This window comes from Balaenoptera ricei, chromosome 3, assembly GCF_028023285.1.
Source record: "Balaenoptera ricei isolate mBalRic1 chromosome 3, mBalRic1.hap2, whole genome shotgun sequence".
Lineage (NCBI taxonomy): Eukaryota > Metazoa > Chordata > Mammalia > Artiodactyla > Balaenopteridae > Balaenoptera > Balaenoptera ricei.
In genome coordinates this window covers 126,501,437-126,524,891 of record NC_082641.1, presented here as the reverse complement: position 1 = coordinate 126,524,891, position 23,455 = coordinate 126,501,437, and the positions used below count along the sequence as shown (strand labels likewise).

Below are 23,455 nucleotides of genomic sequence, written 5' to 3'. Positions count from 1 at the left end.
TTCTGTTGCCTGCCTTTCTCCCTCTGTATGGGTCACACTTTCCTGTTTCTTCCCATGTTTCATAATTTTTTTTTGAAAATTGGACATTTTATATAATATATCGTAGCATCTCTAGGTATACTGACCCCTACCCCCCACCAGATTGTTTATTTGTTTAGTGACTTAGTTGGCTCTTTTAGTGAAGTACATTTCTCCCTGCAGCGTGAAGCCTCTGATGTTGATCCTGAATGGGTACAGCCTTAGGGATCACACCCAGCTGTTAGGCTCCACTAATTGTCAGCTGATTCCTCTATTTTTTAAAAATATTTATTTATTTAATTTATTTATTTTCCTTTTTTTTTTTGCTGCATCAGGTCTTAGTTGCAGCACATGGGGTCTTCGTTGAGGCATGTGGGATCTTTTTGTTACAGTGAGCGGTCTCTTTGTTGTGGTGCTCGGGCTTCTCTCTAGTTGTGATGTGCGGGTTATGGCGCAAGGGCTCCAGAGCACGTGGGCTCTGTAGTTTGCGGCATGTGGGCTCTCTTGTTGAGGCATGCAAGCTCAATAGTTGTGGTGCACGGGCTTAGTTGCCCTGTGGCATGTGGAAACTTAGTTCCCCGACCAGGGATCGAACCCGCATCCCCTGCATTGGAAGGAGGATTCTTTACCACTGGACCACCAGGGAAGTCCCTGCTTTATTGTTTTTGACAATGCTCTGTATCATCATTTGCTCCACACTCTGTTTCCACTAAAGTCAGTTCTTTTGAAGGGGAGCTTTGGAGTTCACTGTTTTTATGACCTGCCTTTCACCTTGGGCAAAATCTCTGAGTCACTGTTCTGAATCTAGGGGTGGGAACAGTGGCCTGCTTCTCTTGGAGTGACATCTCTGTTTTGTGAGCAGGGTGCTGGGTGGGGACTGTAACCTCTGGTCTTCTTAGCTTTCCTCTCCTAGTGTGGAACCCCTGCATTATGAGTGAGCTGGGGTGAGGGCAGTCAGGGCCCCCACATCTTCAGCCTGCCCAACCTGCAGTAGAGCCTCTGCTCTATGAGTGGGGTCTGGGTAGAGAAAGGGAGCACCCTACTTCTGGGCTACACTCACTTGGGATTTAGTGTCTGTAGCACATAGCTAGGGGTGATGAGAAATGCTGGTTACCTGCTCTTACTGGGGAGATACTGCAGCTCTTGACTGGGAGCTAGAGGAGAGAGAGCCTCGTTTTCTTGTCCACATCTGGAGATTTTGTTACACTGAGCTGGGAAAAGGGTAAAGGAGAAAGTGGTGGCTCAGATGCCACAAACTCTCACTGTTTTTACTGAGATTTAGTAAATTTTCTAGAATAAATCTTCATTTGCCATATGCCCTTAGGACAATTTCTAGAGACTTCAGATGATTGATTTAACAATCTTTTTTTAAAAAATTAATTAATTAATTTACGGCTGTGTTGGGTCTTCGTTGCTGCACGCGGGCTTTCTCTAGTTGCGGCGAGCGGGGGCTACTCTTCGTTGCAGTGCATGGGCTTCTTATTTTGGTGGCTTCTCTTGTTGCACAGCACGGGCTCTAGGCACGCGGGCTTCAGTAGGTGTGGCTCGCGGGCTCTAGAGTGCAGGCTCAGTACTTGTGGCGCACGGGCTTAGTTGCTCCGCGGCATGTGGGATCTTCCCAGACCAGGGCTCGAACCCATGTTCCCTGCATTGGCAGGCGGATTCTTAACCACTGCATCACCAGGGAAGCCCTGATTTAGCAATCTTTACCAGTTATGGTTGTTTTCTGGGGAATGGGTCTGTGGAGCTTCTCATGCCACCATTTTTCTCAATAATGCCCTCAGTTCCCATGATTTTTGTTTTCTCATATTTGTGTCCTTTTGCAGTCCCTTCCCACACTAGATAGGCTGACCTGTGTAACCATTAGGATATGGCAGAAATTATCACAAAAGCTAGTTCACAAAAACATTGCAGCTTCTGCCCTGTTCCTCCTTCCTGGGTCACTTGCTCTGGGGGAAGCCAGCTGTCTTGTCATGAGGACAAGCAGCCCAATGGTGAGGTCCTCCTGGCAAGGAACTGAGGCCCCCTTCCAAGAGCCAGCCCAAACTTGCCAGGCATACAAATCAGCCATCTTGGGAGCAGATCCTCCAGCGTGTCAAGCCTTCAGATGACTTCAAATGACCAGCTGACGTCTTGACTGTGACCTCACAAGAGACCCCAATCCAGAACTACCTAACTAAGCTGCCCGGGATTCCTTACCCACAGAACACTGACATTAACACACACTTAGGTTTTGAGCTATGAAATTTTGGGTAATTTGTTATGTAGCAGTAGGTAGTTAATACATGATCTTGGGTAAGACCCTTCTCTTATGTTCTTCAGTTCCTTCATCTGAAAAACATTTTTGGACTAGATCCATAGTTTCCAACTGTCTGCAAGGAGCCCTATGATTTCATAGTGATGGGTAACAGGCTACCATGTGGGGCAAAGGGGAGGCCAAGTGGGCCTCCAGACTCCAGGCAAAGCAGCTCCACTTTTCTCTCTCTCTTATAAACTGGGCTTCAATGTAAGATTTAATTTGAAGGAAGAGTCTGTTTTTTGTTATCTTTGTTTTGGGTTTTTTTTTTTTATGTTTTATGATTTCTTCAATCTTACATGCTTATTTCAATTTAGTTTCCCATCTTGAAATGGGCATTTCATAAGGCCCTGTATTTCTAGTGTCTCTGAGCATGGAGTATAAGGAATGCTACATAACAAACCTCTAATTGCTCAGAGGGGAAACTCTCTGGAGAGGGGAGGGGACTTTTCCAAAGTTACACAGTAATTTAGTGACCAAGTGAGGAATGGAATATAGGTCTCCTGACTCCCAGAAGAGATTATCTACTCTAATGAAATGGAGCTATCATAAGGAAAAGTATTTTAAAAAATAAATCTTCAAAAAGCAAAGACTAGAACTTGACTTTGTTCAAGTACCGGGGAAGAAAGTAAAAACAACAAATAAAAGACTCTTAGGACTTGCTGTCCTACAGGAAGCTGGCTTGCTCATAAAGATAAATCATACAGGAGTAGAGATTAATGTTGGGAATCAAAGAGAATTTACATAGAGTTGTCTGGCATAGTTAGTCATTATTTATTGTGCAGTGTGGCGATCAGGCAATTCAGCAAGCTCCTATGGGGTGCTAGGCAGAGCTTGGGCTGGGACACAGAGGTAAGCCATATATATATGGCTTTATGTAGTGTTAAAATTTTAAAATAGTTGCTTATATTAAAAAATAAGTAGATTTCTGGTCTCTCTTGAATAATTGGCAAATCTGGGCTGGCACTGCTGCATGGGGGCCTTGGCTGGAGCTAAGTAGTAGCTGCCCCTAGAGCTGGGGCCTGAGCACTGCAGTTTCCTTCAGTCTCCCCCAACCCATTCCCTGTTGTTTCCCATCTGAGGCCACCTGCTAGCTGCCCTTTATCACTCTGCTTGTGCTGTTATTTTTCTTAGAGTATTTTCTTATACCTCTCTTCACTTATTTACCCGCATGACTCCAGCAAGAATCTGATTTTGAGACACCCCCCCGACCCTGCTCCTGTCCCGGACTTTTCCCTCCCTTCTTCCCTTGCACACAGAACTCACTGGAGGCATGGCGCTTGACTTTGACCTGTGGGTCTGCCCGATGGGACTTCTCACTGCAGGTGGAGGCATGGCGCTTGATCTGGGCTCCAGAGGGACGCTCAGGCTCCTCGTCCTGGGTGAGAGATGGAAGGAGAAGGTAAAGTGTGGGTGGGCTCAGAATCCTCAGTGTAGGTGCTTTCTGGTGCGTGCTCAGTGGCTGAGTACTACGTGACCTCTGAGATCTTGGCCTTACATTTTTAGATGTGTGCAGCCCTCAACAGTTTATAAACCACTTGCACTAGCAGTGTATTACTTGATCCTCATACCTTCCTGTGGGGGGCAGCAGAAGGCAACCCTAAACTGGAATTTCTGCTGAGAGGAAAATTAGGAAGTCTCAAAAGACTGTGGGTGACCATATTTGATTTATCATAGATATTTTTGTCCTCACATCATTTGGACGTATCCTTCAAGTTTTCCAAATTGCTAATATAAAGTCTTAAGTTTAAAAAAAAGTCATAGATGAGATCAGCCAATGGTAGAAGTGACATAACTTAATAGACAGGCTATACATTTTTGCATGAAGAGTCATGAGAACACTACAATTCTTGTCAAAGCTCAGGAAACCATGAATGGAATATGATGATAATGTCATGTAATACTGCTGTTGATAACAACAGTACTATTTACTCCTCTGTATAAGACCTTCCAATGTCCAGGTACTGTGCTAAGTTTTTTCCATAAAGTATTTCATTTAGTTTTTGCAATAGTCCTATCAGGTAGCTTTTATCATATTCATGTGGAGCCAGGAAGTGAGGACCAGAGAAATGAAACCCAAGGTAACTTGGACTCAGCCCTGAGTGCAAAGTTCATGTCCTTAAGCACTAAGCTGTCTTACTACTAAACTCTGCAGCTGAGAACAGTCTCAAGCTGCATCTACTGGTTCATATGAGTCTGAAGAAAGACCATGTAGACAGAAGGATGGCTGGAGAAGTTTCTAGTAGCAAAGGGAGTCCTAGAGGTGAGAGCTCATAGTGTCATCCAGCACTGTCCAAGGCAGGGGTCCTGGCCCGCAAACACATCTGCTTTCCTTGGCAGCTTGATTCCCTCTCTCTCTCCTCTAGCTGTGAGGCCTGACCCACCAACCACTGTCTGATCAGAATGTCATCCTCTGGCTCTCCCGTGGCAGGAGAAGGCACGGGGCCTGCTGCGGAGCAGTATGGGTCAAGTGATGGCTACAGAGGCCTCACTGTAAATTAATAAGCTGGCATCTCCTTACAGTCTCTCACAGTCTAGGCTGAAGCCTAGACTGTGGTTGCCACCAGGGAAAGGCCTCTGGGGGCAGCCACCCAGTTATTATCGCCCTGAGACACTACTGAATCAGTCAGTTCACAGAGCAGTAAACAGCGGTGGACAGTCCAACACCTTGCTCAGACTGGAGCAGTGCTTTATAGATGCACAGCCCTTTCTTCTTCCTGGTCAGGGGATCTTTCCACTGCACCGCTCAGTTTCCTGTTCCAGAGATTCTTTCCCCTGAGCCATGGTCTGTCGTAAGAAGGTCCCCTCTCCCCCGCCTTCTAGCTGCTGGTTAAACGAAAATGATCTCTCTGAGGCAAAGGAAAAAAGGAGTAGTGAGGGAGAGCTAATAAGTGGCTTTTGCCATGTTCCCTGAAGTCCCAAGGGACCGTACCTGCATCTTTTCATAAGGAACATCATCATAGACTCGGGGCTCAGGCCACTGATCCTGGCAGGATCTTGCATATCTAGAAAATACAAGGGACGATGATGATGATGGTGACAATGATACTTATGCAGCTTACAGTGCTTTCCTGTCCATTCTCTCATTTGATTCTGGCAGCAGCTTTTAATGGAGGTCAGAAAGTTAGTGATAGCAACCATGCCAGGCAGCACTAGGACACTGATGTGTTAAGAGCTTTATAGGCCAGGCAGCACTAGGACACTGATGTGTTAAGAGCTTTATAGGCCAGGCAGCACTAGGACACTGATGTGTTAAGAGCTTTATAGAAACCCATGGGATTCTCATAACAACTCAGGAAGCAGGTGATTCATCACCTCCATTCTATAAGCGAGAAAACAGAGGATCCAGGCTGGCAAGCAACCAGCCCAAGCTGTTGGTCGTGATAGAGCCGTGCCTTGAATATGGCACTTATAATGCCAAACTCTGCACACCAGCCCTGTGCCCGCCCAGAGGCTCAAGGGTATGGGGACGCTAAGTTTCCATGGCATGAGAGCAGAGCGCAGGCCACTGTACAAAAAGGCTTCTCCTTTCTGGCTCATTCCGTCCACAGTGTCCCCTGACGCTGGGCTACCTCCTTTAACCAGCTCACTCCTGCCTGCTAGAAGAGGAAGGCACCCACTCTGACTTCCCAAGGAAGCAGCCTTTCTCAGCCCTTCCTCCCTCCCCTCCCATTCCCAAGGCTGGACTCCGCCTCTGAGAGGGAGCTGAGATAGGAAAGGTTGAGGGTGGACGTGGGCCATGGGATGCCGGCCCTCACAGGAAGGAGTTGCGCCCCGCACTGACGATGCTGGTTAAGGTCTCCACGTCCACGTAGTCATAATGCAGCGCTTCGGGAGTGACTTTGGAGCCCATCTCCACCAGCAGCAGCCCGAGCCAGCGGCCCATGTCCTCAGAGCAGCTTGCCTGAGGGAGAGGAGGCACAAGCTGGGTTCACTTTGGCACCGTCAGAGCCTCTGGCTACCTGCTCACTTCAGCCAAACCCATATTCATATAGTATCTGTTATGTACCCAATACTTAGGGATCCAAGAGGAGCAAGACTAGAACACACATCCAGAAACCCAAGTGGCTCCCACCTTCCCTCTATTCAGGTCTTTGCTCTAAGGCTACCTCCTCAGAGAAGCCCTCCCTGACTACCTCTCTAAGACACATAACCTCACTCACTATCCTCAGAGCCTTCCTGACCATTTGGATATGAAAACAAAATTCAGGTGTTCTCTGAATTTTTTTTTAATATTTGCTTTTTATTAAATGAGGCTATTTATCACATAACCCAATCAATTTTTTTTCTTGTATTATAAATGCCAATTATATATAGTACTGTATACAGGAAAATCTCCAAGAAGTTGCTGGTCAACTAAACATATACTTACGTTCTTATTTAAAGAGCATTATTATAAAATCAAGTTAGCACACAAATACTGAACTTGAATTTAAAAAGCACACTTTTTGCCAGAAAGCTCTTTGTTTAATTGAAGAGAAATAAGAGACCCATCTCAAACTATCAAAAGTAAAAGTGACAGAGTCAATATTTCCTGAAATTTAAGAACTGACACAGGCAGTGGGTACTGGGCAAAGAAAACAAGACCAAGAGGCTGGGTCTTAGTTCTAGGAAAAGACTAGAGGCCACTGATCCTCTGTGGAGCTTTGGATAAGGCACATGCCTGCCCTGGTCTCAGTTTTCTTATCTGTAATGTGAGGGGGTAGTTGTTTAAGTTTTCCTCCCAGTTAATATTTTAAATTCTAAATAGCTGAAGGATTGACATGTAAAGAGAGAGTCAGCATATTCTGGGTGACCCCAGAGAGGAGGGCTGGTGCCGGTGGGTAGGTATGAAAAATGAATGGGTGAAATGAAATCGCATTGTCATTCAGCCATTTGTTCAACAGATCTTAATTGAGCCCTTAGTATGTGCTGGACATCATGGTGGGTTCTGGAAAAACAAAAGTATGCAGAACAGGTGTGGTCACTACCTTTACAGAGCTTAAGATTGCAACTCAATATGGAGAAAATCTTTGTAAAAATTTAGTTGCTTGGTGGGAGGAGCAAGCTACTTTGAAGGGCAGTGGTTTATCTGAAGTGGACAGTCACTGGTGGGAAGTAAATTTTAGAGAGGATTCCAGAATCAGATTGGAGTTAGATCAGACTAGATGCCTTTCAGGTTTGGGATTATATTTCTAAGGCAGAATAAACAAACCTTGGGTCTAGGGTTGCCAGTTTAACAAATAAAAATGCAGAATTCTCTGTTAAATTCAAGTTTCAGATAAACAGTGAATCATTTTTTAGTATAGGTATGTCCCAAATATGGGATGTACTTCTATTAAAAAGAATTATTTGTTGTTTATCTGAAATTCAAATTTCAGTGGGTGTTCTATAGTTTAACCAGCAACTCTGTTGGTTACTTGGCAACAGTTGGCTTACTTTCCCTCTTCCTTAGTCCCTATAATGTCAGTAGCAAGGTACAGTAGACAAAAGCCAAAGTCCAGGCCAGAGCTCCTCTCACCTCCTACCACCAAGGCCCACCTGCATTTTCTCCTCTCACCTCCAAGATGGCGACCTCCTGCCGGTTGCGCAGGATCCTGAAGGCAAATGGGTGTCTGGGCCCAAAGCTTGGGGCCACCTCACAACCGTGGAGGGTGATAGCATTCACGTGGGTCCGCAGGTCCGTGCGGTCCTTATGGAAATACAAGGTGTTGCACTTTAGGCGGCACCAGCGTTCCTTCCAGCCATGGTTCACCAGCACATTCAGATAACCTGGGAGGGGGAGACCAGTGGTGTGACCTCCTAACAGCCCTGGGGGATACAAGTCAGGGTGCGTGGGTCTACACCCCGGGGACAGAGCACTTGGATAACCCTTGTCCTCTAGCTGGAAAGAAGGCCTTCTGGGTCCCAGATCAGCTCACTCGTGGCCTGTGACCTCAGGCATCCTCTTCTGTCTCTGAGTTTTAGTTTGTTATCTATGAAATGGGGACTGATAATCATATTTGTACATACATGCACAGCCCTTAGGCTATACCAAGCTTGATGAAAAGGGCAGAACTACCGTACAGAATGAATAAAAGACACAACTCTTCCTCTTGCCTTTCCTCCTAAAATGTCAAAACTATTATTACTGAAGACAGAAAATAATGGGTGATGCTGACACCTGGTGGCAGCATGTGGGAACAAAAACATCTAGCCAAGATAAAGAATTATAAAACAAGTAAGGGACAGGCTGATGGCTGACGAGATTAGAGTTCCCTCAACGTTTTAGATTTTAACTTATTTTTTACCATAACATGTCCTGATCCACTTACAAAATATTTCTTTATAGCCATGTGCTTTTATAATATTCTTTCCAGGTTAGCAGAATATTACTCTTTATCTAAAATACATGATTTTCTATTGGATTCCAGTACATGGAAAACTGCATTTAGATAGACAATATGTTTTTTTCCTTCCAAACTCCTTTTAACTCACATTGAATGCATTTATAATGAAAAGTACTTAAAAATTTTTATCCAAGAAATATCCTTGTAAGACTGGGCCGTAACTTAAACACCTGGCATATTATATACTGGGAAGTAAGATACTCTCCTCTTGTCACAGTAGAGGAAGCTGAGGCCCAGAGGTGGGCAGTGATTGGCACTAAGGTCACAGGGAGCACAGAAATAGAGTCAGTTGGCTTTTCCTTCTGTTAGGCGTCAGGGCTTCGTGGAGGAGAAGTGATGGAAGGGCATGGATTATTGATGGAGTGGGGGTTAGCCTTCCAGTAGGAGGATTCTGTCCTCTGCCTTGGGAGTGAGGTAGATTAGGCCTGGAGGGTCTCCTGGCTTGGCCCCAGGAGCCCTCATCAACAGGGTCTGAATTGACTCCCACATGCCCGGTACCCACCACAGCATGGAACCTCCTCCTCGGTAGAGGATGTCTGCAGGTCATCGGCCAGTGCCTTCTTCTTAGAGAAGCTGATGATACGGGTGATCTTGCGGCCCGCAACCCTGCTCATTGAACCCTTCAGCTCTGACAGGCTGCTCTTCTTCCCTTTGCCTGTTGCCATGGAGATGGGTTAGGGGAGGGGAGGGAGCCCCAAGTCCCAGATCCACCCGCCCCTAGCCTTTCCCCCCAACCTTTCAGCCTGCACACAGGGCTTGACCTACAGCTCCAGGTATGGATAGGCCAGGTCACATCACCTAGGTCTTCAGAGTGGTCAGGACCTGCTCTGCACTGTGTGCTTGTGGCAAGGCCTCTCCCAGCTCAAGCAGTTTCCAGCCTGAGCCCCCAGAGGCTCCTACCGTGTTCGCGGCCAAGGGTGGAACAGTTGTCGCCCAGGCCCATGCTGTCGGAATCCGAGGTCTGCTTCTCTTGGGACAGCCTCTGGGGAGGGACACAGACAGCCCCCTATCAGAGGGCACATTTAGAAAGTTCTCCTTTGTTGGTTCAGTCTCCCCCTGACCCCTGTACGTGAGGATTAGCTAACAAATATTTGTCAGCAACTGTCATGTGCCTGATACTGTACTGGTACGAGGAAGACAGCGATGACTTAGGATGGTTGTGTCTTCCAGTTACTCACAGTCTATTTGGGGAGTGAGGAATTCAATATAACGGACTGAGATTAATGTCCTAGGAGTTTGGACTACATTTGGTAGATGGGGAGCTGAGAAGGTATTTGAGTGGGACACTAATGGAGTTGGTTTTGGAAGCTGCCCCCAGCGGCATCATGGGGGTGGATAAGAGGGGGGCAAGACTGGAAGCAAAAGAGGCACTTAGAGTGTCATCCTGGGCAAGCTGAGACTTGATAGGGGGATGAACCAAGCGACAGTGAGGATGGAGAAAAAGAGATGAGTTGGCATTTTCAAAGTAGTCATGACAGAACTTGGTGACCAGTAAATGTGAGTGGTGATGAGAGAGGAGTCCATTACAATTCTAGCTTGGATGAGAGGATGGTAAAGACGCACATACACACCATGGTAACAACTTCATTGTCAGCCAACATTAATTTTTACTCATTATGCCAACTCTGGACTAGTCATTCATTCATTCCTATTAGGGAGTGGTGCAGAGTAGTCAGATGGACCTTGGAAGAAATTAAGTCTCTACTTAGCTGTGGGAATGTGGGAAAATCCTTTCATCTCCCCAAGGCTTCTCACTTGAGAAGGCTTCTCGTTTCAGTGGGCTGCTGTGAGGTACCAGGGAACGGGCCCAAGTGAAACTGTGAGGCCAACAGACTGTATCATTTCTAACACCTGTGTGGTATGCGGCCATCTCACTTTAAGAAGCTAAATTATGCCAGCCAGACTCAGGACAAGACTAAAACCCATCCACTTAAAAAGGTGGACTTACAGAGCTCTGAGGCCCCTAAACCTTTCCTGCCGAGGATACCCCAGACCAGGCTCAGGGATGCTTTGCTGTAAGCCTCGTACTAGAAAGCAGGGGGAGATAAGAGAGGCCATGTACTCCCCCCAATTTCCAAAGGCTGGAAAAATGGCAGCTGTCAGAAATTGGTTAGAACTGTCAAGTATAAAGAATCACCCCTGTAAATTGTGAGACAGAAGTTATGGTTCTATTCTGTGATGGTGTACAGATGGTAAGTTTTTCATTAAGATAGAAAGCAAATACAAAGAAACACTGTGAGTACTTTGGAATTGACTTAATGATGATGACACCTCAATCACAGGAGACCATGGAGAGACAGAGCCACCAATGCCACGTCCTCACTCCCACTCTTCTCCAAAAATACCACGCTAAACATTTTACCTACCCTCCCCCTGTACACTCAGCCACAGGAGAGCCCATCTCTACAGGCTTGCCTCTTCCTCCCCTCTACCCATCCTCTGAACTGCACCACAGCATGCAGCTGCAGGTGTGTGTACACACACACACTCTTTCACACTCACACACACACTCTTTCACATTCATACACACACACGCGCGCCCTCAACACTGCTTTCCTTCAGCCTCCACTAATGGCAAAGGCTGAGTGAGCCCTCCACCCTTCCTCTCCTAATGACTCTGCTGACCCCACCTTTGCTTCTGCTGCTCCCTTCCCTTGCAGCCCCTGTCCCTTGGTCCACCTCTGCCCCAGTGGGGCAGAGTCTTGCCCATTCTTTAAGGCTCAACATAGGTGCCCAACCTCCCTAACCCCCCTTGCCCCTCCAGCCAGCATGAGCCCTTGTCCCCTCACTACGGCTTTCCAGGACACTCGAATAGAGTTGACACGTTCCCCTTCTCTCTGAACCCATCCACACTGGCCTCTTTCCGTCCATGCTTCTTCCTGCTCCAGGGCCTGTTCTCCCTGCTTGGAATGCCTTTTCCCTCCCCCTCCTCACTAATTTTTCACCCTTCTCTGAATTGTGCTCCCTCAGGAAAGCCTTTCTTGACCCTGAGACAAGAGCAGCCCCTGTCATGTGCTCCCAGGGTACCTGGTACTTTTCCTTCCCGGCGCTTACACAGCTTGGCATTGCTAAGTCTATGTGATTGGATTCATGTCTGAACCCCTTGCTGGGAGGGCAGGGGTTGTGCCTGTTACCGTTAGGACTGCACCCAGTGCCTAGCACAGTGCCCAATGCACGGCAGATGCTAACTACTCGTCCAGTGGAGCTCAGGAAGCTCCCCTTGAGAGGCAGGCTGGCGGGGTGTAAATCAGTTAGCTCTGTTCCTTATTAACTATATGTGACTTTGGGCAAACCTCTCTATGCCTTGGCTTCCTCTTCTGAAAATGTAGTTTATCAGAGTTGCTGTAGAAATTAAATTAGGTAATGCACGTAAAGCATTTAGGACAGTCCTGGCCACACAGTCATATTTTCTATAATGCTAGCCTGTATTATGTCATGTGAGACCCATGTATGGGAGTCTTAACTCTCCCCTTAGGATTTGGGGTGGAGTCCCTTGATCACCCACAGCACCTGGTGAAGCATAGGCATTAGCACGTGTTTGCCATTGGCCTGACAGACTATGAAACGACCGTTTCACTTATGTGCCAGTGGGGCACACTCCTTCTCTGACTAATTCCAATTTAGTTTGCATGGCTCAGTTCCAACGTGACCTCTTCCTGTCCTGGCAGGGTAGTCACTCCCTCCTCAGGCTTGTACTGCACCTTGGACACAGGCATTCATTCATTCATGAATTCAGTAGACATTTATTGAGTGCCTACTGTCAATGCCTGGCTTTACCACCAGCCTGCGAGTACCCTGGGGCAGAGCCCGTACGGAATCCCCACTGCCTGGCCCAGAGGGAACCTTGAGAAGACAGAGGTACCTTGTCCAGGTCCACCTTGCACAGGAGGACTGGGGATCTGGGCACATCTGCCCCCTCAGCACCCCCAACGGACTTGCTGACCTCTCGGATGACCTGTGGAGAGGACACACATCTGTGAGCAGGTGGGCAGGGACGCTGTGGAGGCAAAAGCAAGAATGGGGTCTGTGTGGTCAGGGCCATCAGGCAGAGCAGCTGGAATCACTGGGTGGAAGAGATGGGTTGATGTGGCCTCCTGCCCCATTTGTGGGGCACGTCAGGATCTGAACAGGCTTTCTCCTGTGTCTGTCCCTTGAATTGGGCCCAGAGGCTTGGGTTCTAGACCTGGTGCCATTACTAATTAGTTGCGTGGCCTTGGGAAAGCCATTTCCCCGCTCTGGGCCTTAGTTTCCCCATCTGTAACATGGGGATATTAGTGGTCCTCTGCTTATTACGTCCTTGGGTGTGTGAGGACCAGTGAGATGATGGGTGTGAAGGGCCATGTGAACCAGCATGCCCCGCACAGGCATGAGGACTCGCTTCTGTGACATGTTGGAACTTTACAACTACCTGCAGGGCAGCCAGGGTTATTCTCTCCATTTCAAAGATGTGGAAACTGAGACTCCAAGGCATTCATCTGAGGCCATGCAGCACAAGCATCCAGACCGTGAAACTGTAACGGACCACTTGCTGCTCATCTGTCAGGTGGCTTTGCGTGGATTATCCCATTGTATCCCCACAGCAGCCTTGTGGGGCAGGGGCACCTTGATCCCCAAATTACAGATTAGGATGATGAGGCTCTGAGAGGCGAAGCCATGGCTGCCTGCCCTATCCTCTGGGCTAACTGGCGTGCCAAGGCAGGCCTCTTAACTCTAGGTCTAGGGCTTCTTCTTCTGACCCAACCACCCCTTGAGGACAGAGCACTCTCCCCCACCCCCACCCCAGCATGCAGGTTCTCTCTCTTCCTTCCCCTCCTGAGACAAAGGCAGTAATGAGAAACAGTAAACATCCCAGTGGGAGAGCTGGTTATCACAGGAAGGAAGGGAGGATGGGGAGGGAGGGAAGGAGGGGTTTGGTTTCTTTGTTCCAGCAGGAAGATCAGAGGAGGGGAGAGCTGCTGTAAGGGCCTGGGGGTGAGGGCTTCGCCATCACTGCAGAGTAGTCACTGACAGTTACTCAGGACTTACTGCCTGGCAGGCCCTATATCAGGTACTCTCTAGAATCCTTACAAGAACCATTTTATAGAGGAAGAAACTGAGGCACAGGGAAGCGAAGTCCTTTGCAGAAGATCACACAGCCAGTAAATGCCACTTAGGTCTGGGACTTGAACTCAAGTCTGTGTGGCACCCAAGTTCTCCCTTGTCATCAGTATGCCACCCTGCCTGTCGCCTTTGGAGTAGGTTTCCTTATTTGCTTCTAATCCTTGCCCGAACCACTTGGTGGTTGACCTTGGGTGAGTCACAGAAGCTCTCTGTGCCTCAGTTTCCTCATCTGTAAAATGGGAACAATATTAGTCCCACTGTGAATAGTAAATGAAGTCATGTGTATAAAGCTCTTAGCACAATGCATGGCACAAAGTAAGTGCTCAGTACATGGTAACTCTAATTGTTGTGTAGCTGCAAGATGCAGAGGCTGGGTCATAGGTGGATGTGATAAGTATGCACGTTTCACCTAAGGTAAGAAAGAATTTCTCCTTTATTAAAAGAAGAAAAAGGATTAGCTTGTCTAATGATAAAATCAACTTCCTTTGTAGGTATTAAGCTCCCCATTCCTGGAGATGTACATTGCAGGTAGGATAAACCCACAGTAGGCGTGTTAGAAAGGGGATTCAAATAACTAGAAGGAACACAGCCTGAGGTCTGTCTCCTGGAAATGTCCGAAGCCCATTTCCACATAAAGCCCTAGCTTTATGTGAAGGGCACTGACCCCGTCTCCCCTGAGCAAGGCCTGTTCTTCCAGTGACAGGGGCCCACGCCATTGAGGGCTGGGTCTGGCGAAGAGAGGAAGGAAGGAGGGAGGGGGGGTGGGTGAAGGCACAGCCCCCCTGTACCTTCAGCCACTCCTCGGCCTGCTCCCGGCTCTGCAGTGCCAGCACCAGGACTTCGGTAGCCCCCTGGGAGAAGCGCAGCTCGTGCCTCTTGTGCCGGCTGTCCTTGGGCACGTAGATGACGTTGCAGACATCCAGCGCTAGCCTCAGATGTGGCTGCCGGTCCTTGGAGCTTTTGTAACACTGGACAGGAATAGAAGGGGTTAGGGCCTCCTGGAGTGGAGAGTAGAGGGAGGAGACAGGGAAACTCAACCTACCCCACAGAGACCTCCCCACCCAGTCCAGCTGTGGGCACTGCATGAAGACAGGGGCTGTTCACTACAGAGAGGAGAAGCCTGGGAGGGGCATCTTTGGGCAATCTCCAGATCTCAAGGGCCACTGAGCGGTCCCAAGGGTCACAACTACCTATTTAGGAAGAGGCAGATTTTAGCACAATACTAGGAAGACCGTTTTAGTCTAAAGAACCAGAGAAGAAACAGGCTGTCTTGGGAGGAAGCCAGCTCCCTGCTATTAATGGGCTACATGGCAGAAATGTGGGGGAGAGAATTCTAGCAGAGATGGAGGGTTGGGCTTGGGAAGTCAATAGTTTATCAATAATGATTCTCACTTTCCAATTCTTATTATGAGGCTAACATTACCTTGATACCAGCACCTGACAATGACATTACAAAAAAGGAAATCATAGGCTAATCTCTCTCATAACATAGTTGTAAAAACTAAAACAAAATATTAGCAAATAGAATCCAGACACACATAAAAACATATTGCATAGAGACCAAGTGGGGTTTATTCTAGGAGTGCAAGAGTGGGTTATCATTCAAAAACTAACTGTATAATTCATCATATCAACAGAAAAAAGGAGAAAAACCATATATCCTAATAGAAGCAGAAAAAATATTTGATAAAATTCTGCACCCATTTGTAACATAAACTCTTAGCAGACTCTTAGAGGAGAACTTGCTTAATGTGATAATAAGGAACACCTACAAAAAACCCATGGCAAACATCAGCTTTGATGGTGAATTATTGAACTTTCCTTCGAGATCTGGATTGAGACAATAATGCCTGCTCTCACCAGTTCTACTTACATTGTACTGGAGGTCCTAGACAGTACACTAAGTCAAGAAAAAGATAGAAGGCATAAGGTGTGGAAAGAAGTAAGTCATGATTCTTGGCCTGGTTCTGGCCTGGGATGAGCTTTTCACTGCTGCAGGGTGAGAAAATGTCATGTTTCAAATGTATGTATGTTCGGTAAGACTTGTCAATAGGTAAACAGCTCTCTTTTTTTTTTTTCCTGAAATTATGTCCATCCTTATACTTTGGAATTAAAGGTACATTTCTTTTATGAAATGCTAGTGATGAAAGATGGTGAATTTTAAAAAAAGTTTAAAAAAGCGAGTTATATAATAACAAGTGTTACATGGGCTCAGTTTTAGGAAAGACAGATGTATGGAAATGAGGGTGGAAGTTTATACATCAAAATCTAACTGTGGTTAGCTCTCGGTCAACGGGGTTAGGTGGGTTTTTAAAAAAAAATCATATTTCATTTTATTTTCTTCTGGCTTTATAAATAAATACATTTACTTGCATAATGAAAAATGATAAATATTGTTTTAAAGTGATAAAAAATTCATGTCTGGCAAAACAAAACTTGATAAAGTCTTTATCAGGTCTTCAGGTTTTGTTTTGTTTTTTAATTCTTCTCGAGTGGGAGAGCCCTGATCTCAGAAGCACCGGGCTTTGAGCCTCTGTGCACAAAGCAAACCTAGAGGAACCGAGGCAGACATGCCTGAACGCACACAGATACTCAGACACACGCGCAGGCACATGCAAGTCCACGTGAGGCCGAGAGGCACTCGTCTGTGGCCACTCACCAGGAGCTGGTCCTCCTTGATGACGGTCAGCTGCTTGGCCCACTGCCCGAAGCGCTTTTTCCGCAGCAGGAAGGCACATATCCTGCAGTCCCTCACCAGGTGCATGGAGGCCTCCTCTGAAGGCCACTGGTGTGTGGGCTGCGGCCCTTTCCCTTCCTCCTCCTCCTCATCATAGGACTCGTAGGAGCTGCTCATGGCGTCAGAGTCATTGTCTGCAGGAGCCACGGAAAGGACCCGTCCCTGTGCCGTCACCGGGTGGGGGGGCACCTTCTTACCCCTCTGCAGGCATCCCTGCTCTGGGGCCCCGGGGCTGTGAAGGGGTAGGTGTGAGGTGTGATGTTGGTAATGACTAAGCCCCCACATGGGCACTGTGTCTTACAGATTTACTACTTGCTTTGTGATCTCAGTGACTTCACCTCTCAGAGCTTCAGTTTCCTCATCAATTATAATGAATAATACCTACCTCACTGGGCTATTGTGAACAGCAACAAATACAGAGTGTTTAGCCGAGTGTCTGGCACTCAGTGAGGGCTCAGTAAACATCAGCTTTTGTCTTTACCCATCATCTTTGCATCCATTGTCTCAGGTCATTTTCATGGCACCCAGCAAAGTCCCCATTTTATACAGAGGAATCTGGAGGCTCAGAGAGAATAAATCACTCACCTAAGGTCAGTCACCGAGAGTCAGGGCAAGGGCTTGGTCTGGGGCTCCTGACTCCCATGCCAGCAGTCTTCCCACTGAATCCCAGGGTCTCTGAGAACAAGGGCTTTGAGGCCTCCGTGGCGACCCCAGGGAGGTGACGGGGTGGTAGGCACGGGCATGCCAAGGTCAGGTCAAGGCCTGCTCTTCGTGAGGACGGAATTGGGCTGAACATCCACCTGGTACTTACAAGAGTTCTTCAGCTCCCCATTCATCCCGGTCGCGGGGTAGCTGCTGTCTGCATCCTCGTAGTAGCTGTCCACAATCGAGTGGGCTGGGCTGCAGTCGTCTGTGGGGTTGGCAGAGAGGGCAGAAAGGGCAGTACTAGGAGAAATGCAGGCAGACGCCAGGCGCCAGGGCTGGGGAAGATCGTGGACACCATGCCCTCCTCAGGGAAGAGGGAGTACAGCTTCTTGTCTTCACTCCCCGGCCAGGGTGTGGAGCCTCGTCTCTGCATCTCATCTGCTCTAGCTCCACACCTGCCCCCTGTGCTCCTGTCACCAGGAACTACATTGCTGGGCCCTGTCACACTTCCAGGCTTATGTTCATGCTATTCTCTGTGCCCTCTTAGCAACTGCTAGAGCATTCCTCACCCTCTAAAACCCAGCTTGAAGATCTTTCCTTTGACCTTCCCAGGCAGAGAGTGGTCAGCCCCTCTCCTCTGACCCCAGAGCATTGGTGTGTGTGGGTGTGTGTCTCAATCACAGTTCTGGCCCCTGCACTGCAGGGAGTGGTGTCCCAGCACCTGGGCCCAGACCCCCTTTCTATTCTGCCTTTGTCTCATCTGCTTCCACTTCAGCCCCTCTGCTCACTTCTTAATACATCCACCCCCTCCTCTCCTTCTAAATTTCTGTGACTACAAAGGAGGAACTGGATTAGAGGAGATAATAAGAACACATAAAATAGTGAATACATACAATAACACATACAACAGCTGCTGATGCTGAACTTCCACTTTCCCATTCATGGGAATCAGTACAGTATAGGAGTGGGGTTATCCCAAATTGTATTCTGTATCACAATTACCAGGGGTCTTTTTATTTATTTATTTTTCTTTTCCATTATAGTTTATTACAAGATATTGATTATAGTTCCCTATGCTATACAGTAGGGCCTTGCTGGTTGTCTATTTTGTATATAGTAGCTTGTATCTGTTAATCCCAAACTCCTAATTTATCCCCCACCACCTTTCCCCTTTGGTAACCATAGGTTTGTTTTCTATGTCTATGAGTCTGTATCTGTTTTGTAAATAAGTTCATTTGTATCATATTTTAGATTCCACACATATAAGTGAAATCATATGGTATTTGTCTTTCTCTGTCTGACTTCACTTAGTATGATAATCTCTAGGTCCATCCACATTGCTGCAAATGGCATTATTTCATTCTTTTTATGGCTAATATTCCATTGTGTGTATATATACAGATCTGTCTCTTTATCTCTCTATCTCTCTATCTCACATCTTCATTATCCATTCATCTGTTGATGGGTGTTTAGGTTGCCTCCATGTCTTGGCTATTGTAAATAGTGCTGCTATGAACATTGGGGGTACATGTATCTTTTCGAATCAGAGTTTTCTCCAGATATATGCCCAGGAGTGGGATTGCTAGATCACATGGTAACTCTATTTTTAGTTTTTTGAGGAACCTCCATATTTTTTCCATAGTGGCTGCACGAATTTACATTCACTGGGGGTCTTTTTAAAATGCAGATCCCTGGACTGTATCCCCAGAGATTCGGATTCACTGATGTGGGCTGAGCTGAGGAATCTGCACTAGGAAAAAAAACTACTTAATAGCCTAGTTCTAAACATATGTAAAAAGAGAAAATATATGGAACTCCAAGGAATCAGACTTTTTTAAAGCAAGATTATTTTCATACAGCTGGTCTCTGGAGCATACTTTGAAGCTTAGTGGATTAAGGGCATGTGCTTTGGGGTTAATCAGATTTGAGTTCAAATCTATCTCCATCATTTACTGAGTGACCTTGGAAAGAAAACAGTTTCTCTGCGTTTCAGATTCTTTACCTATAAATCGACATGAACAGTTCCCACCTTGGATTAGTGATATGCATATGAACTCTCAGCACAATGCCTGGCACACAGAACATCCTAGGCAAATACTAGATATCATTATATTTATCATCTCTTTGGATTCCCACAATGCAGGGAGGTGGGTATCAGACCCACTTCACAGATGAAGAAACTGAGGCCACACATTTTGCTAGTGATAGAGCCTGGATCAGAACTGAGGTTGCCAGCTTGGTCAACAGGTGCACATCCTCTCCTCCAGGAAGCCTTCCTTCCTTCAGACCAACTTGCTCTCACACCACCTGTTCCTCAGACCACTGCTCTGGGCTCTCAGCCCGTGCCGTCCATCTGTTTCTTGAGGACGGCAGCACTCAAATTCCCAGTGACTGGGACACCCAATTGTATCTCCCAAGTGAGGCTCAGAGCCTGCTTTTCCCAGGAGGCATTCTGAGGTCTCAGATGCTGGTGACATCCCTGTGAGGTGGCCTGGGGGTGCTCAGGCCAGAGGTGGGGGTGGGAAAGGAGGAGGTGCGAGGGGGAAGAGGGAGGGAGCACCAGGGTCATAGCACTTGGACACCTGGTAGGCTGGACCCTGTGCGAGAGGAAGGATATTTCCTGTCGGGCTTGGTGCCCTCTCCCTGGATAAGGTCCCTGGCCTTTCCTGAGGCACTCCCTTCCCTCCCGCCCCAGGATCCCTGCTGCTCCAGGAGGCAGCTTCTTTGCCCCATCTGAGCTCTCTGGGGAGGGGGAGGAGCCTCACCCAGCTGAGGGGCTGGTCCTGGGATTCAGGGCCCAGCAGCACTTCATCCCCTCCTTCTTCCCCATCCTCAAGTGGATAAAATAAAGTCACCTGCTTCACATAAACAGCTGCTGGCAGTGACACAGACCCCAAGACTATGAAGGCTGAAGGAGGGGCATTGATCACCTGGTCCAACCCCACCATTTCAGTAGTTTTGTTTGAACTAGTTTATTAATCATAAAAATAATATACCATAATAGCCCAAAGGTGGAAACACCCAAATGTCCATCAACTGACAGATGATAAACAAAATGTGGTATATCCATACTACGGAATATTTTTTGTCCATAAAAAGGAAGTACTGACACATGCAATGACGAGCATGAACCTTGAAAGCACTGTGCTGAATAAAATAATCCAGACCTAAAAGGCCACATATCACACAATGTGTGATTCCATTTAAATGAAATATTCAGATTAGGCAAATCCATAGAGACAGAAAACAGATCGGTTGAGAGAGGAACAGAAAGTGACTGCTTATTGGGTATGGGGTTTCCTTCTGGAGTGATGAAAATGTTTGGGAACTAGATAGTGGTGATGGCTGCACAACACTGTGAATGCACTAAACGCCACTGACCGGACACTTTAAAATGGTTGGAGTGGTCGATTTTATGTTATATGTATTTACTACAACATGGTGAAAAGCACAATCAGTACAGAAGAGTATGAATGGGAAAATATGTTCCATTTCACCCAGATTTCTATTCATTTCCTATAGGAAAATACTGTTAAGAGTTTCTTGCATATCCTAGAAAAATTGTTAAATGCATGTGCATGTGAGTACCCTATTTAAAAACAAATGTGATCTTGTTATATGCAGTATTCTCTTTGATTTTTTTCCAATATATATCTTGGGATTCATTTCTGATCAGCACAGACAGACCTATCTTATGTATTTTTTTGGTAGTTGGAGAATATTCCACTGTGCTGCTGAATGATAGGATAACAACACACAAACATCTTATACAGGTTCAACTACACATGCTGCGTCATCCAAAAACCATAATAGAGTTTCTTGTATGTAATGTTAAGTCCCTATACTCAAGCCAGTAGCACTCATCTGTGAACTTCGTCCTAGTGCATTTATATGTGTGTATCTAGCCCCTCTTTCTTATTTTAAGGGTAGGGGAACAGAGGCCCAGGGAGGGGAAGGGGGTTGTCCAAGGTCACATAGAACTGGGACTAGAACCCAAGCCCCTAACCCCCAGGCCATGCCTACCGGCCCACCCAGGCTGTCACTGGAGAAGCCAGGTGCTCTGGTAGCTCCTCCTCAGTAGGTGTGGCATGGCTGAATGGTGCCAGGCTTGGAGCACCAGCCCCAGCAGGACACACAGGAGCTTCAGGAGATGAGCCTTCTCCTCCGCACGCCCCAGCCCTCAGGGACAAGAACTTACTGTGGGAGCTGATATACTCGGGGGACTTGCCAGGCCCCAGGGGAAGGGCCTCCTCATAGTAGTCCTCAGGTGGAGGCCTTTTGGGGAGCGGTGGAGGCAAGTCGGCTGCCTGAAGGAGGACAAAGGAGGTGTGTGAAACCCAGAAGGCCAGGAGAGCAGAGGGGAGCAGGCAGAGAGGGACAGGGAGGAGGCTGGGGGACAGGGAGCTCCTAGAAGGCAGGATGCAGTCTCTGAATATGAAACGATGTAATGAGTGGTCAACAATTGGTACCATTTATGGTGATGATGATAGTGAATTATGCAGTTGACAGACAATGTTTGATGTGATTTGGGCCCCTTGTCCTAATTCCATGGCACCAAAGGGTAGGAACCCTAGATATGATCCAGACCTTCATTTTTGTAGCTGGAAAACTCAGGCTCAGAGACAGGAAGTGATATGCCACACAGCAGAAGGGAGGAGGGCAGAGGCCGCCCATCTTGTGACCCAGAGCTTTCCCCATCACTCTTCCTGTGGTACTGAAATCGGAGGTTGGGGTGGGGACGTCCTTTGGGCCTGAAGGGACAGGTCAGTTTACCGCATTATCCCTGCTTGGCACGGGCACAGTATGTCATGAGTCATTGAAATGTTCTCACAGTGCTTTTTCTGCCCTTGACCACCACACTGAAGAGAGAGACCCCCAGGAGGGTCCCCAGCATTAGCAGGGAGAGCTTCCCTTACCTCCTCCAGAGGAACAGAGGGCCTGAGAGTGTAAGAACTCACGTGTCTCAGAGATGGGCTCTTGGCTGGCTCAGGGGTGGCTTCTTTGCAGGACTCCCCGTCGTCCTCTGTCATGTCTCGAAGGCCGCTCAGGTCACAGTCTATGAAGGGTCAGGCCATTGGGACAGAGAAAGTGGAGGATGAGCATGGCAGAGTGAGAAGAGGGCTAGATTTGCGGTCAGGAAGCTCCACCACCTCCTCCATTAGTGACCCTGGTCAAGCGACTTCATCCCTCTTATCTGTAATGTGGTCACAATGATCCCTGCCTTGTCTAGCTCTCAGTGTTATCGAGAGGATCAAATGGGATAATACTATTTGGTACAGTGCTTTGGAAATTTTCAAGGGTTATGTAATGAAGGCGCAGTGTTTTCCCAAAGTCTGTCAGTCCGTAAATCCTCTCATCTGACCCATAGCTTTCTCCCTGTGTTGAACAGTGCTGTCTTCCCTCAGGATAGATCAGGGATCACACACACCCTGCACGCAGCGCTGCTCAGCTGCTCCCACACCCTTGGCGCCTCTGCTAGTCCTCACAGCTCCATTTTCTGCTGAGCTGTGGGACCACTCAACTCACAGACCAGGTAGCTACTAAGATGGATGTTAGCAGCAGACGAGACGACGCCCTATGTGCCAGCCTTCTTTGGACTGCGCATTCATCCCTACCTTTCCTCAAATCTCAGGGATGATTTCCCATAACTGTATGGATTTGTCTAGATTTTCAGACCTGGCAGGGCCCAGAAAGGCAAAGGGACTTTCCCGAAGTGACTCAATGTTGTAATGTTAGAGCCAGGCCCAGATGCAGGTATTTTCCTGCCCAATCTGGGGACCGTTCCAGAGACTGGGGCAGTGGACACGCACGTGGGGGAAAGGACGGCTTCCAGCAGAGGTCAGGAGAGGGTTGCTTACCAAATTCTTCAAAGAGGGACTCCACAAAGCTGGGCCCGGCATGGAGGTCCGCTGTGTTCACATACAGGTAGGAGACTTCTTTGGCTGTGAGGAAGGAGGAGAGCAGGCCATCAGTGAGGAGGGAGGGGGCCCGGGGCCGCTGCTGGTGCTGAGGACGGCCGGCTTACCCTGCCCACTTGGACTTTTATCCCACACAGGACACAGCGCTCAGGTTGCAAAGCATGTGCATATCCTAAATCATTTCCCTGCTTTCAAACTTTGTTTCCCTTTTTACATTGTTATTGAGGATCTCCTTCTCCAAGTGAAAGGATGCCCAGAGCCCAGTATAGAGAACAGAGTAGAGGGGCTGCTTTGGGGACAGCCGGGGGACAGTTGGCAAACTGCTGCCCCTTTTATCCTCCAACAGTCCTGTGAGGGTGGCCGATGACATTGG

General features: G+C 47.6%; 1 protein-coding gene and 1 long non-coding RNA gene across 7 annotated transcripts in view; one reads left to right on the top strand and one right to left on the bottom strand.

The window, feature by feature from the left end:
• The window catches only part of LOC132362623 (uncharacterized), a 128,942-nt gene that overhangs the window by 24,683 nt on the left and 80,804 nt on the right, over window positions 1-23,455 (top strand). The window lies entirely within an intron of this gene.
• AFAP1L1 (actin filament associated protein 1 like 1) overlaps window positions 1-23,455 on the bottom strand; it is a 72,090-nt gene that overhangs the window by 22,405 nt on the left and 26,230 nt on the right. For 2 of the 4 annotated variants that reach the window (XM_059917443.1, XM_059917446.1), the window contains 13 exons: window positions 23,023-23,106; window positions 22,123-22,220; window positions 21,363-21,471; window positions 17,331-17,429; window positions 16,442-16,653; window positions 14,571-14,750; window positions 12,545-12,637; window positions 9,583-9,688; window positions 9,185-9,337; window positions 7,854-8,065; window positions 6,073-6,218; window positions 5,247-5,319; window positions 3,581-3,692 (listed from right to left, as the gene is read on the bottom strand). In XM_059917443.1, coding sequence (XP_059773426.1) covers window positions 3,581-3,692; window positions 5,247-5,319; window positions 6,073-6,218; window positions 7,854-8,065; window positions 9,185-9,337; window positions 9,583-9,688; window positions 12,545-12,637; window positions 14,571-14,750; window positions 16,442-16,653; window positions 17,331-17,429; window positions 21,363-21,471; window positions 22,123-22,220; window positions 23,023-23,106 — 1,677 coding nt within the window. The remainder of the gene's footprint in view (window positions 1-3,580; window positions 3,693-5,246; window positions 5,320-6,072; window positions 6,219-7,853; window positions 8,066-9,184; window positions 9,338-9,582; window positions 9,689-12,544; window positions 12,638-14,570; window positions 14,751-16,441; window positions 16,654-17,330; window positions 17,430-21,362; window positions 21,472-22,122; window positions 22,221-23,022; window positions 23,107-23,455) is intronic. The other 2 variants (XM_059917444.1, XM_059917445.1) reach the window with 2 other exon arrangements.